Source organism: Oncorhynchus tshawytscha, linkage group LG13 (assembly GCF_018296145.1).
Source record: "Oncorhynchus tshawytscha isolate Ot180627B linkage group LG13, Otsh_v2.0, whole genome shotgun sequence".
Taxonomy (NCBI): domain Eukaryota; kingdom Metazoa; phylum Chordata; class Actinopteri; order Salmoniformes; family Salmonidae; genus Oncorhynchus; species Oncorhynchus tshawytscha.
This window is the reverse complement of record NC_056441.1, coordinates 43,197,966-43,210,907: the sequence shown is the minus strand read 5'-3', so window position 1 is coordinate 43,210,907 and position 12,942 is coordinate 43,197,966. Positions and strand designations below refer to the sequence as shown.

The following is a 12,942-nucleotide window of genomic DNA, read 5'->3' as shown; positions in this document are numbered from 1 at the left end:
TTGGACAGACCTCAGCGTGGGAGCTTCTTGTTTTAGTTTCTGTCTGTAGGCAGGGATCAACAAAATGGAGTCGTGGTCAGCTTTTCCGAAAGGGGGCGGGGCAGGGCCTTATATGCGTCGCGGAAGTTAGAGTAACAATGATCCAGGGTCTTTCCACCCCTGGTTGCGCAATCGATATGCTGATAAAATTTAGGGAGTCTTGTTTTCAGATTAGCCTTGTTAAAATCCCCAGCTACAATGAATGCAGCCTCCGGATAAATCGTTTCCAGTTTGCAGAGAGTTAAATAAAGTTCGTTCAGAGCCATCGATGTGTCTGCTTGGGGGGATATATACGGCTGTGATTATAATCGAAGAGAATTCTCTTGGTAGATAATGCGGTCTACATTTGATTGTGAGGAATTCTAAATCAGGTGAACAGAAGGATTTGAGTTCCTGTATGTTTCTTTCATCACACCATGTCACGTTGGCCATAAGACATACGCCCCCGCCCCTCTTCTTACCAGAAAGATGTTTGTTTCTGTCGGCGCGATGCGTGGAGAAACCCGCTGGCTGCACCGCTTCGGATTGCGTCTCTCCAGTTAGCCATGTTTCCGTGAAGCAGAGAACGTTACAGTCTCTGATGTCCCTCTGGAATGCTACCCTTGCTCGGATTTCATCAACCTTGTTGTCAAGAGACTGGACATTGGCAAGAAGAATGCTAGGGAGTGGTGCACGATGTGCCCGTCTCCGGAGTCTGACCAGAAGACCGCTTCGTTTCCCTCTTTTTCTGAGTCGTTTTTTTTTTTTTGGTCGCTGCATGTGATCCACTCGGTTACACTGGTTGTAAGGCAGAACACAGGATCCGCGTCGCGAAAAACATATTCTTGGTCGTACTGATGGTGAGTTGACGCTGATCTTATATTCAGTAGTTCTTGTCGGCTGTATGTAATGAAACCTAAGATGACCTGGGGTACTAGTGTAAGAAATAACACGTAAAAAAACAAAAAACTGCATAGTTTCCTAGGAACGCGAAGCGAGGCGGCCATCTCTGTCGGCGCCGGAAGATATGAATATGAATGGGTGTGCAGAGGGTGTGCGGAGGTGTGTGAATGAAGAAAAATGGATGAGTAAGTAAAGTGGTGTAAATGAAATTGTACCTTACATGGTGGAAAATTATTTGATAAAATTGATAGACAATGAAATAGCAATAAAAAAGACACATTTAGGGAGCCTTCAAGAGGATGAAAAATGTAATCTCAGCAAATAATTTACAGGACACCTGGAGATTACTATTCACAACTGCAAAAGACAATTCTTTTTTTTCTCAAAGTAAGAAAATCTATTCAAGAATTGACTACATTTTAATAACAATTTACTGAATTATAAAAATGTATGATAGTATAATTCTCCGGTATTGTGCTTAATTACATAGAAAATACACTTAGCAACAGAATTTGGAGAATGAACTTCTGGACCCAAGATGTATTAAATATTTAAATGAAAAAATAACCTTTAACATTACAAATGTGGACATAAAAGAAGAAAATACCATTTCTACAATTACTTTTGAAGAGAGCCAACAACTACAGGTTAAACTCAGATAAAGCATACTACTTAATGGCAAATAAAACTGGTAAATATCTTACAGCTGTCACAAAATGAATACATGCTAAACCAGTTATAAGAAACAGATACAAATGCAGTAATTAGAAACAACAACGCTAATAAAGACTATTTTAAAAGCTTCTGTGAAGATGTATATAAATCAGAATTAAACAACAGTTGGATGGATCCTATAGCAATTATCAGCAGACAAAAAAGAATCACTAAAAACAGAGATCACCCAAAAATAAATATTAGATACTGTTAAAACATTCACATGGAGAAAAGCACCAGGAACGAATGGCTTTCCCATAGAATTCTATTCAACATTTTGGGACAAAGTAGCGCCCCTATTTACACATGGCAAAACACGTCACTCAATTCAGTACTTCCTAGTTACATGTATCAAACAGTTATTTCAATTATATTAAAACAAGGAAAATCTGGAGTCCCCTGCTGATTATAGACTTCATACGCTTATAAGCAATAGAATGGAAAAAGTCTCACCAAACTTGATACATGTCAGTCAAACAGGGTTTATTAAAAATACACTTACAAAACAAATACAAGGACATGTTTCAGTTTAATACAATATGTAAAAAAACTAGATTTATCAACAATGGATGTTGATGCCAAAGGTTTTTGGCCGTCTTGAGTGGCCTTTTCTATTAAAAACTTTGGAAGCTTTCAACTTTCCGGCTGAAAAAAATACATGTAATTAAGATAATTATATAAATGTCCTAAAACAAAAATATACACAAATGATACATTATCTGATATAATTGCTTTAGAAATGGGCACAAGACAGAGATGTCCCATCTCCCTCTCCTGTTTGTACTGGTAATTGAACCGATAGCAGAAAGAATTAGACAGGACCCAAAGGTAACAGGTATCAGTATTGGTAAACATGAATATAAACTAAACTAATTTGCAGATGATCTCCTGATATACCTCACCAATATTGAAAACTCAATACCCCCTTTGCTAAACATATTTTCAGAATACACAAAAATACCAGGATTTAAAATTAATGTGGTCTAATTATATGGAACAATCTTTCCATAAATCTTACAAGTAGAATAAACCTTTTCAGAATGGCATGGCTCCCAACGTTTTATGGGCAACTAAAATTCATAGAATAAAAAGGTTTTACATCTTACTAAGTCTGAGGGTGGTTTTAACCTTCCAGACTTGGAATTCTAAGGCTTTTACTTGCAAACCCAAGGCTTTTACTTGCAACGAATAGTTAAATGCACTAAAGAGGAACAATGGGTACATATTGAAGATGTGCATGCTCATCCCCAGAATTTTTTCACGTGTCTATTTCCAAAGGATAAAGGTAAGAACATTAAAAACTTCATAGTTAAGAACACTATAACAATATGTAAGAAAATAAAATGTATTCTACAAGAACCAATATCACAAGAACACAACCCTAACGGAACAATCCTTGGATAGCTTTTCAAAATACACCTAGAAATTTAGCCACATGGAAAACTGAAGTCTGTAAATGAACTGTAAATGACTTGGTAACAGGAAATACATTTCCATGTGACAGAATTAAAAAGCAATTTTGAACAACCTTGAGGTTGAGTCAGAAAAGGATGTTCATATGATAGATAAGATATGCAAAACCTTGCAGAGAGCATATCCTACTGACAATCTCTTAGATTATATATTTTTCTATTGGAACCAAGACTTAAAAAGAACTGATGTTGTCACAAGATTGATGGGATGTTGGAGCATAACTAATGCAATTACAGTTGTACTCTTAATCCAGTATAAGATAATGTATAGAATTTACTGTATTATACAAGAGACACCATTCACAAATTTTACAGCACCATGGAAGAGTCATGTGTACAAAATATGATTTTCCTTCTTGTTGCACATGTGACATACTGGTAAAAATGAGGTAAAATGGATGTAAGTTTTCCTGCATTAAAGGCCCCGGCCACGAGGAGAGACGCTTCTGGGTGTGCGTTCTCTTGTTTGCTTAGGAGCCGTAAAACTTTAGGCTCCGATTCATTAAAGAAAAATCTTCGTCCAATTCAAGTTGAGTAATCGCTGTTCTGATGTCCAGAAGCGCTTTTCGGTCATAATGTTTTTGCCACCGTATGTTAATGTAAAACAAAAGGTACAAAAAAACGCACATTAATTATAAACAAATACCACAATTGGTTAGGAGCCTGTAAAACGGCATCAATCGCCATTCTCTCAATCTGCAGCAACTGCGTGATGTCATCGTGTCAGCATGGACCAACATCCCTGTGGAATGTTTCTGACACCTTGTAGAATCCACACCCAAAGAAATCGGGGTGTTCTGGAGGCAAAGGGCGTTCCGACCCGGTACCTCATTGTGGTTGAAATAAGGAGAGTTTGATCTTCTCATCAGGGCTACTATATCACTTTACACATCATTGCCATGTCAGTGATGAACTTTTCTGTCTCCTGTCCTGCAGTAATGTGGGAGACTCTAAGGTGATGAAGTCAGTGGACAGGATATTATCCATCTGGGAGGAGAGGAGTGTGTACAAAGAGGAGCTCATAGCTGAGCTGAGGGCCAGTCTGGTCAAAGAGGAGTCACCTGCTGCTTTAGAAACACCTAAAGGTGAGTGAATCAGTTCTAACCATGTACCACCAGCAGAGTGTCTTTCGAAATTGTACAAATGTCAAGATAATGAGGCATCATGTTTATTGTTGTACTTCACTTTTAATTGTGTGGCATTTTAGCTGTTCTGTTCAAATGCTTGTGTGTTGTGTTAAGAAATGTCCATGACAAAGTTATGTAATTTCAGCTCCAGTCAACCCTAAAGCTGCTCTTCAATCTAAGATTGTAGCTGAATTTGTTGTAAGTGTCCACTACCCACTATAGGATATATTCTATGTTCTGCTCTGTTTGGCTTCTTTTTTTAAATCTCAATTGTATATTCTGAATTTTTTTTACTGCATATCCTCTCAAGAAATGACCAAATCATACCAAATGAACTGTAACTACTATACTATGAGAACTGTAAATACTTCAAGTAAATGCTTGTACTACAAAGCTAGTATGTTGAGTTGAACTTGACCTTAACTATTGCCATGTCCTGTGGTTTGGCTCTCTGACGGTGTCCTGTCATGCAGCCCCAGGCATTCATCGATCATCTCTCTAAGTACCACAGCTCTGTGGAGGAAGTGGCGCTAAAGGAGAAACAGCTGGCAGCCATGAGGGTGGACGTCTGCAGCACCAAGGACCTCAAGAGACTGAAAGGTAACAAGGTTTAGGCTGACACAGAACCTCCTGCAAAGTCGTCCATGAGCATTGGCCCTGTCTGTGTCCCAAATTGCACCTTATTCCCTAAACAGTGCAACTTTTGACCAGGGCCCACATCCTCCTGTAATGTTGTCAATGAGCATTGGCACAGGAACTGGAAAAGACACGAGGCATCTCTTACTACTCAGAAAGAAAAGACCTTGACCCCTGTCTGGCCCCTCTGACCTAGGAGGAGATGAGGCTTGTTTTTAGCCTGACCAAGTCTTTATTATTTCTCTCTCCAAACCAACCACCCCTTCAGATAAGGCAGGGGGAAAGAGGCACTCCAAGGACTTTGAGGATGGCAGTGCGAAGCTAAAGGAGTTTGTGGCCTTCCTTGACCGGCAGATCAAAGGAGGGTCCCCTCTGTTGAATGCTCTTGGCAACGCAGACATTTTCTACGAGATGCAGTATAAGGAGGTCAAGATAGTCGCCAATGTGAGTAGCTGAACTAGATGGTGTCCGTAATGCCTTTGCATCTGTTGTGAAAGGTTGAAAGCGGTTCTCTTTGGTTTTAGTGGTGGGCTTTAGTAGTAAGACTTGAGTTGCATAGATTTGTAAAAAATAATTGGCCATGTGTTTGAGTCTGAGTGTTTTTAAAAAACCTTCCATTTAAGGCCTACAAGACGTTTGCCAACCGGGTGTCCCACCTCAAGCGTAAGCTGGACAGCCTCAAGGCCACCTTACCAGACCTGGATGAGTCGCCCCTCCCCTCGCCCTCGATGGACGCCCCGTCCCCCAATGGCTCAGAGTCCCCCTTCCGTGGTCTGGCCGACCCAGAATTTGACTTGGATGGCCTGGCCATGGATGATGAGGCGGAAATCACTCTGGGGGAAGCACCCAGCCCCCTGTCCTCCCCCGGTGGCTCCCCAAAGCAGGGCTTCACCGTTGGGGAGTCAGACAACCGCGATGTGGAGGACATGGAGCTTTCGGATGAGGAAGAGGCAGAGAGCGTCGGTATCATAGGTGAGGGGGAATGGCAGGTGATGCAGAGCAGGGATTGGGCGCAGGGTGTTAAGGGACAGGATGTATTACTTTTATGTGCCTCATTATAGCTATAAGACTAGATTGTATTGCAACTTGTTTCCTCTGTTTTCACAGTTGAGGAGCGAGTTGAAAGTCCCGTCCCATCTCCAGACCCCATTCCTGTGCCTGTTGTCACACCGCTGGCCACAGAGGCAAAGCCTGTCCCACAGGCCACACCTTTCCCAGCTCTCATGATCCCAGTGACCCCTATAACCAACCTATCAGGCAACCTCGCCAATGTAGACCTGGGTAAAATTAGCTCTATCCTCAGCAGCATCACATCTGTCATGAAGAAACCAGGTGAGAAACTTCAGTTATTGTAACATCATAAAGGCACTACATGCAGGCAGCCACTATTGCATCAACGGCACAGTTATTCTGATGGCACATCATACGCACCATTACATCATCAACACTGTTATTCTGATTTTGCAGTCCAAGGTTGGGGTCAATTCAACCTTTGAATTAACATTTCAGAAGCAGAATTTTGTTTAATTTGAATTAAAAATATAATTTTATTAAAGTTTAATTTACTTTGAAGTGAAAGTCTCATTCCTTTGACAAATATTTTACCAAAAGCATCTGTCAGTTAATTCTTTAAAAAATAGATACCATTTCAAATATTAGCTTGATTATAACTCATAGATGTCGAACAGTATTTTTGTGTGCTTTTGTCATGATATGTTAGGTTGTTCTGGTGTGTTTGATTTGATATAATGCCAACTGGGGAAATAATTTAATAACATGTAAATGAAATATAAATTATTGAAGACAACCTACAAAATTATCTTAGAATATTTCTTGTTTTAGGGGAATGAGTTAAAAATGAAATGGTTCAACCATGTGTTAAACATAGTATTGGCTACCATACATTATGTATAGTGATGTATGTACAGATAAATAATAGCCATTTTACATTGCCTTGCGAAAGTATTCGGCCCCCTTGAACTTTGCGACCTTTTGCCACATTTCAGGCTTCAAACATAAAGATATAAAACTGTATTTTTTTGTGAAGAATCAACAAGTGGGACACAGTCATGAAGTGGAACGACATTTATTGGATATTTCAAACTTTTTTAACAAATCAAAAACTGAAAAATTGGGCGTGCAAAATTATTCAGCCCCTTTACTTTCAGTGCAGCAAACTCTCTCCAGAAGTTCAGTGAGGATCTCTGAATGATCCAATGTTGACCTAATTGACTAATGATGATAAATACAATCCACCTGTGTGTAATCAAGTCTCCGTATAAATGCTCCTGCACTGTGATAGTCTCAGAGGTCCGTTAAAAGCGCAGAGAGCATCATGAAGAACAAGGAACACACCAGGCAGGTCCGAGATACTGTTGTGAAGAAGTTTAAAGCCGGATTTGGATACAAAAAGATTGAACAAAAGATTGAACAAAAATGAGCTGAAATAAAAGATCCCAGACTCATACTCATTGGCTGGGCCTAGCTCCCCAGTGGGTGGGCCCATGCCCTCCCATGTCTGCACTCCCTGCCCAGTCATGTGAAATCCATAGATTAGGGCCTAAAGAATTTAAATTGAATGATTTGCTTATATGAACTGTAACTCAAGCAAAATCTTTGAAATTGTTGCATGTTGCGTTTTATATTTGTGTTCAGTATAAATAGCCGTTACCTATTTGAATTTCATTTAATTACATTCAATTTCCTTTAATTCAAATAGTGTTTTCTGTGGGGTGTGGTCAATTAAAATGTAATACAATAATTGAATTATAATTAAATTCACAGTTCAATTCAGAATCGACGCTGTTATTCTTATGTCACTTGTAGCCTAGTATTGTTCCTTTAGCTACTGTTACATCCTCAAAACATCCTGTTGATTGTGACAACCATAACATTCTATTACATTACTATTACATTGTTAAACAGCATTTGACATCACAACATCTTGTGAAGTCAGTGTAACTGAGAAGCCAGTTTTTAGAGCATTTACCAACTATTCAGTCTGCTGGTCATTAACAAGGTTCCGTCACGGTGATCATCGACAATACATATTCCACTACCCCGTGAGAGGATAATAAATGGCCAATTGCAAAATTAAAATCTGTATTTTCCTCCCTCTCCAGGAATGAGTCCAGGTGCTTCTTTGGTCTGCCCCTCCTCTCCAGCCAAGACCACCCCTCCTGCCCCAGTAGCCCCCCAGGTAGCCAGCCCTCTGGCCAGCGTTCTATCCAAAGTGGACATGACTCCCGAGGCGCTCCTCAGTGCACTGTCCAAAACCCAGGAGCAGGCCAGCGGGCGACATGGTGAGAAACTGGGGTAGAGCAAATGTCAAAGAGCGACTGAACTCATCGATCCCCCATGTTTTTCTGTTGCTCATGAAGAAAAACATGATTTCAGTCTTGAGGGTGTGGTTTGATGTGAGTGTGTTATCATACCCTGGCAGTTACTGATGTTTGTAGCTCTTGAGACACCGTAGCAACAAACTAGCCTACCACTTCCTCAAAACAGTCAGAAGAAATAAATCAGTAAAACATTTGGACTTTTACATCTAGCTAAGGTGTTTGGTGCAGTATTTCTTAAGTAACTAAAAATGTGCCTGGAAACTAGTAGTGCTCTGCAGACTATAGAGTCTGCTGCTACTGTCTATTACCAGAGTATGCATCTGTCTGGCACATCTGTCATGTTTCATAGTGAATCACGTTACAAAAAAGTTCGCTGTGGGACACAAGATGCTTGCAAATGGGTTTTGAATGGTATTTTTTTTTAAATAATAAGTGGCAGATGGGATACAAGTAAGTGTGCATCACCTCAATTCTAATTTAGCCTAAAACAGTGGCAGACTCGGTGCTTAACTTGGGCAGGTCATAGAACTAAGTATCAGCACCTCACATTGTCTACTGCTTGAGTTCCTGCACCTCTACAGTGCCTTCAGAAAGTATTCAGACCACTTGACTTTTTCCACATTTTGTTAAGTCACCGCCTGAATTTAAAATGGATTCAATTGAGATTTTGTGTCACTGGCCTACACACACTAACACATGAAGTCAAAGTGGAATTATGTTTTTAGAGATGTTTACAAATGAATTCAAAATGAAAAGCTGAAATATCTTGTGTTAATAGGTATTCAACCCCTTTGTTTTGGAAAGCCCAAATAAATTAAGGAGTAAAATTGTGCTTAACAAGTCACAATGAGTTGCATGAACTCACTCTGTGTGCAGTAATAGTGTTTAACATGATTTTTTATGACTACCTCATCTCTCTACCCCACACATACAATTATCTGTAAGGTCCCTCCGTCGAGCAGTGAATTAAAAAGTGTATTCAACCACAGGGAAGTTTCCCAATGCCTTGCAAAGAAGGGCACCTATTGGTAGATGGGTACAACAAAAGTAGACATTGAATATTCCTTTGAGCATGGTGAAGTTATTAATTACACTTTGATGGTGTATCAATACACCCAGTCACTACAAAGATTCAGGCGTCCTTCCTAACTCAGTCCCTGGAGAAGAAGGAAACCGCTCAGGGATTTCACCATGGGGCCAATGGTGACTTTGTCACACCCTGACCTTAGTTTGCTTTGTTTTCTTTATTATTTTGGTTAGGTTAGGGTGTGGCAAGGGTGATATATGTGTTTTTGTATTGTCTTTTTGTAAGTCTATGGGTTTTCACTAGTCTAGGTATTTATATGTCTATGGTTGCCTAGATTGGTTCTCAATTTAGAGGCAGCTGTTTATCGTTGTCTCTGATTGGGAACCATATTTAGGCAGCCATATTCCTTGGGTTATTTCGTGGGTCATTGTCTATGTGTTAGTTGCCTGTGTCAGCACTATATTTAGCTTCACGGTCGTTTTGTAGTTTAAGTGTTTCTTCGTCTTCATTAAAATAATATGTATTCATATCACGCTGCGCCTTGGTCTCCTCCATACATCGAACGTGACAGACTTTAAAACAGTTACAGAATTTAATGGCTGTGATAGAACACTGAGGATGGATCAACAACATTGTAGTTACTCCACAATACTAACCTAAATGACAGAGTGATAATAGAATACAAATATTCCAAAACATGCATCCTGTTTGCAATAAAGCACTAAAGTAAAACTGCAAAGAAATTGACATTTGGTCCTGAATACAAAGCGTTATGTTTGGAGCAAATCCAACACATCACTGAGAACCACTCTTCATATTTTCTTTATTTTTTATATATATTTTGAATCCCTTTTTCTCTCCAATTTCGTGGTATCCAATTGGTAGTTAGTCTTGTCCATTGCTGTGACTCCCGAGAGCTGTGCGTTCCCTGAAACGCAACTCAGCCAAGCACTGCTTCTTGACACAAGCCCGCTTAACCCGGAAGCCAGCCGCACCAATGTGTCGGAGGAAACACTGTACACCTGGTGATCGTGTCAGCGTGCACTGCACCTGGCCCTCCACAGGAGTCGCCAGTTGCGCGATGGGACAAGAACATCCCTGCCGGCCAAACCTTCCCCTAACCCGGACGACGTTGGGCCAATTGTGTGCCGCCCCATGGGTCTCCCGGTCGCGGCTGGCTGCGACAGAGCCTGGACTCGAACCAGCATCGCTAGTGGCACAGCTGGCACTGCGATGCAGTGCCTTAGACCACTGCACCACTCGGGAGGCCCCCTTCATATTTTCAAGCATGGTGGTGGCTGCATCATGTTATGGGGGTATGCTTGTAATTGGCAAGGGAGTTTTTTTGGGTGATAAAAATAAACGGAATAGAGCTAAGCACAAGAAAAGAAGGATACCTGGTTGTCTGCTTTCCAACACACTGCAAAACAAATTCACATTTCAGCGGAAATATACACTGGAGTTGAAGAATTGTAAAGATTATGTGCAAATATTGTACAATCCTGGTGTGCAAAGCCCTTTGGGACTTACCCAGAAAGACTCTCGGCTGTAATTGCTGCCAAAGGTGATTCTAACATGTATTGTCTCAGGGGTGTGAATACTTGAAATAAATTGTTATATTTCTGTATTTCATTTTATATACATTTGCAAAAATGTCTAAACGTGTTTACACTTTGTCATTATGGGGTATTTTGTGTGTGTGTGTAGATGGGTGAGAGAAAAAACATATATTTAATCCATTTGAATTCAGGCTATAACATAACAAAATGTGGAATAAGTCAAGTGTAATGAATACTTTCATAAGGCACTGTAAAGTGGCCACTCCATAAAGGGCTCATGGACCAAGTGTTCTTTCAACAAATCCAACAAAACTCAGTTTTTCAATATACAGTGCATTTGGAAAGTATTCAGACCGCTTGACTTTTTCCACATGTTGGTATGTTACAGCCTAATTCTAAAATTGATTAAATATATATTTTTTCTCTCACCCATCTTCAAACACACACACACACACACACAGTACCCCATAATGACATCAATCTACACACGATACCCCATAATGACAAAGCAAAAACAGTTTTTTTTTGTGTGCAAAAGTATTTATTTTTTATAATGAAAAACCGATACCTTATTTACATAAGTATTCAGATCCTTTGCTATGAGACTCGAAATTGAGTTCAGGTGCATCCTGTTTCCATTGATCATCTTTGAGATGTTTCTACAACTTGATGGGAGTCCACCTGTCTATATAAGGTCTCACTGTTGAGGTCGAAGGAATGAGGTCGAAGGAATTGTCCGTACAGCTCCGAGGCACAGATCTGGGTACCAAAACATTTCTGCAGCATTGAAGGTCTCCAAGAACACAGTGGCCTCCATCATTCTTAAATGGAAGAAGTTTGGAACCACCAAGACTCTTCCTAGAGCTGGCCGCCCAAGCCAAACTGAGCAATCGGGGGAGAAGGGCCTTGGTCAGGGAGGTGACCAAGAACCTGATGTTTACTCTGAAAGAGCTCCAGAGTTCCTCTGTGGAGATGGGAGAATCTTCCAGAAGGACAACAATCTCTGCAGCACTCCACCAATCAGGCCTTTATGGTAGTGGCCAGATGCAACCCACTCCTCAGTAAAAGGCACATGACAACCCACTTGGAGTTTGCCAACAGGCACCTAAAGGACTCTCAGACCAGGAGAAAATATTCTCTGGTCTGATGAAACTAAGATTAAACTCTTTGGTCTGAATGCCAAGCGCCACATCTGGAGGAAACCTGGCACCAACTGTATGGTGAAGCATGGCGATGGCAGCATCATACTGTGGGGATTGTTTTCAGTGGCAGGGACTGGGAGACTAGTCAGGATCAAGGGAAAGATTAACAGAGCAAAGTAAAGAGAGATCCTTGATGAAAACCTGCTCCACAGCCCTCAGGACCTCAGACTGGGGCGAAGCCAGAGCCCGGACTTGAACTCGATCGAACATCTCTGGAGAGACCTGAAAATATCTGTGCAGCGACGCTCCCCATCCCAACCAACAGAGCTTGAGAGGAACTACAGAGAAGAAAGGGAGAGACTCTCCAAATACAGGTGTGCCAAGCTTGTAGCGTCATACCCAAGAAGACTCGAGGCTGTAATCGCAGCCAAAGGTGCTTCAACAAAGTACTGAGTAAAGTCTGAATACTTATGTAAATGTGATATTTAAGTACATTTTTTATGGATTTACTAAAATGTCTAAACCTGTTTTTGCTTAGTCATAAATTCAGAGAACCAGATTGTAATTTTGGTGCGCAAAGAAAGGAGTTATGAGTTCATTCAGGTGCGGGTGCCAGGCTCATTCTCTTCAGGACAACCCAGAGTATGATGCCATGTCATCTTGAAACAACATAAAATATAGTGATTATAAACATTGACACTGTATGACATTAGTTTTATGATATGGAAACGTGAAGTGCACATTTGGACTCAGGTGTTTGGCTTGTTGTATGACATCAAAGCGATATTTATTGTAATACTCAACATCTCATCTTTCAAAATACATTGAGTCGTCTTATTTCACAGCATTTCCCTCATTCGCAAAAGTTGCCCAATTCCCAGGTGGACTGGGGGCAACTTCTTGTCGCGCGGTGCTCAAGTTCAGAACGGCTGTCCCTCATAGTGGTCCCATGTGGCTCTGTTGGTAGAGCATGAGGGTTGCGGGTTTGATTCCCACAGGGGAC

The 12,942-nt window shown here is 40.8% G+C and overlaps 1 protein-coding gene across 3 annotated transcripts in view; it reads left to right on the top strand.

The window, feature by feature from the left end:
• Positions 1–12,942, top strand: part of LOC112266645 (regulation of nuclear pre-mRNA domain-containing protein 2) — a 61,741-nt gene that overhangs the window by 27,029 nt on the left and 21,770 nt on the right. For all 3 annotated transcript variants that reach the window (XR_002955974.2, XR_002955973.2, XM_024444310.2), the window contains exons 3-9: positions 4,044–4,192; positions 4,380–4,432; positions 4,708–4,834; positions 5,139–5,314; positions 5,494–5,842; positions 5,978–6,202; positions 7,993–8,172. Coding sequence is in view for 1 of the 3 variants with exons in the window: in XM_024444310.2 (XP_024300078.1) it covers positions 4,044–4,192; positions 4,380–4,432; positions 4,708–4,834; positions 5,139–5,314; positions 5,494–5,842; positions 5,978–6,202; positions 7,993–8,172 (1,259 nt within the window). In the remaining 2 variants the exon portion in view is untranslated. The remainder of the gene's footprint in view (positions 1–4,043; positions 4,193–4,379; positions 4,433–4,707; positions 4,835–5,138; positions 5,315–5,493; positions 5,843–5,977; positions 6,203–7,992; positions 8,173–12,942) is intronic.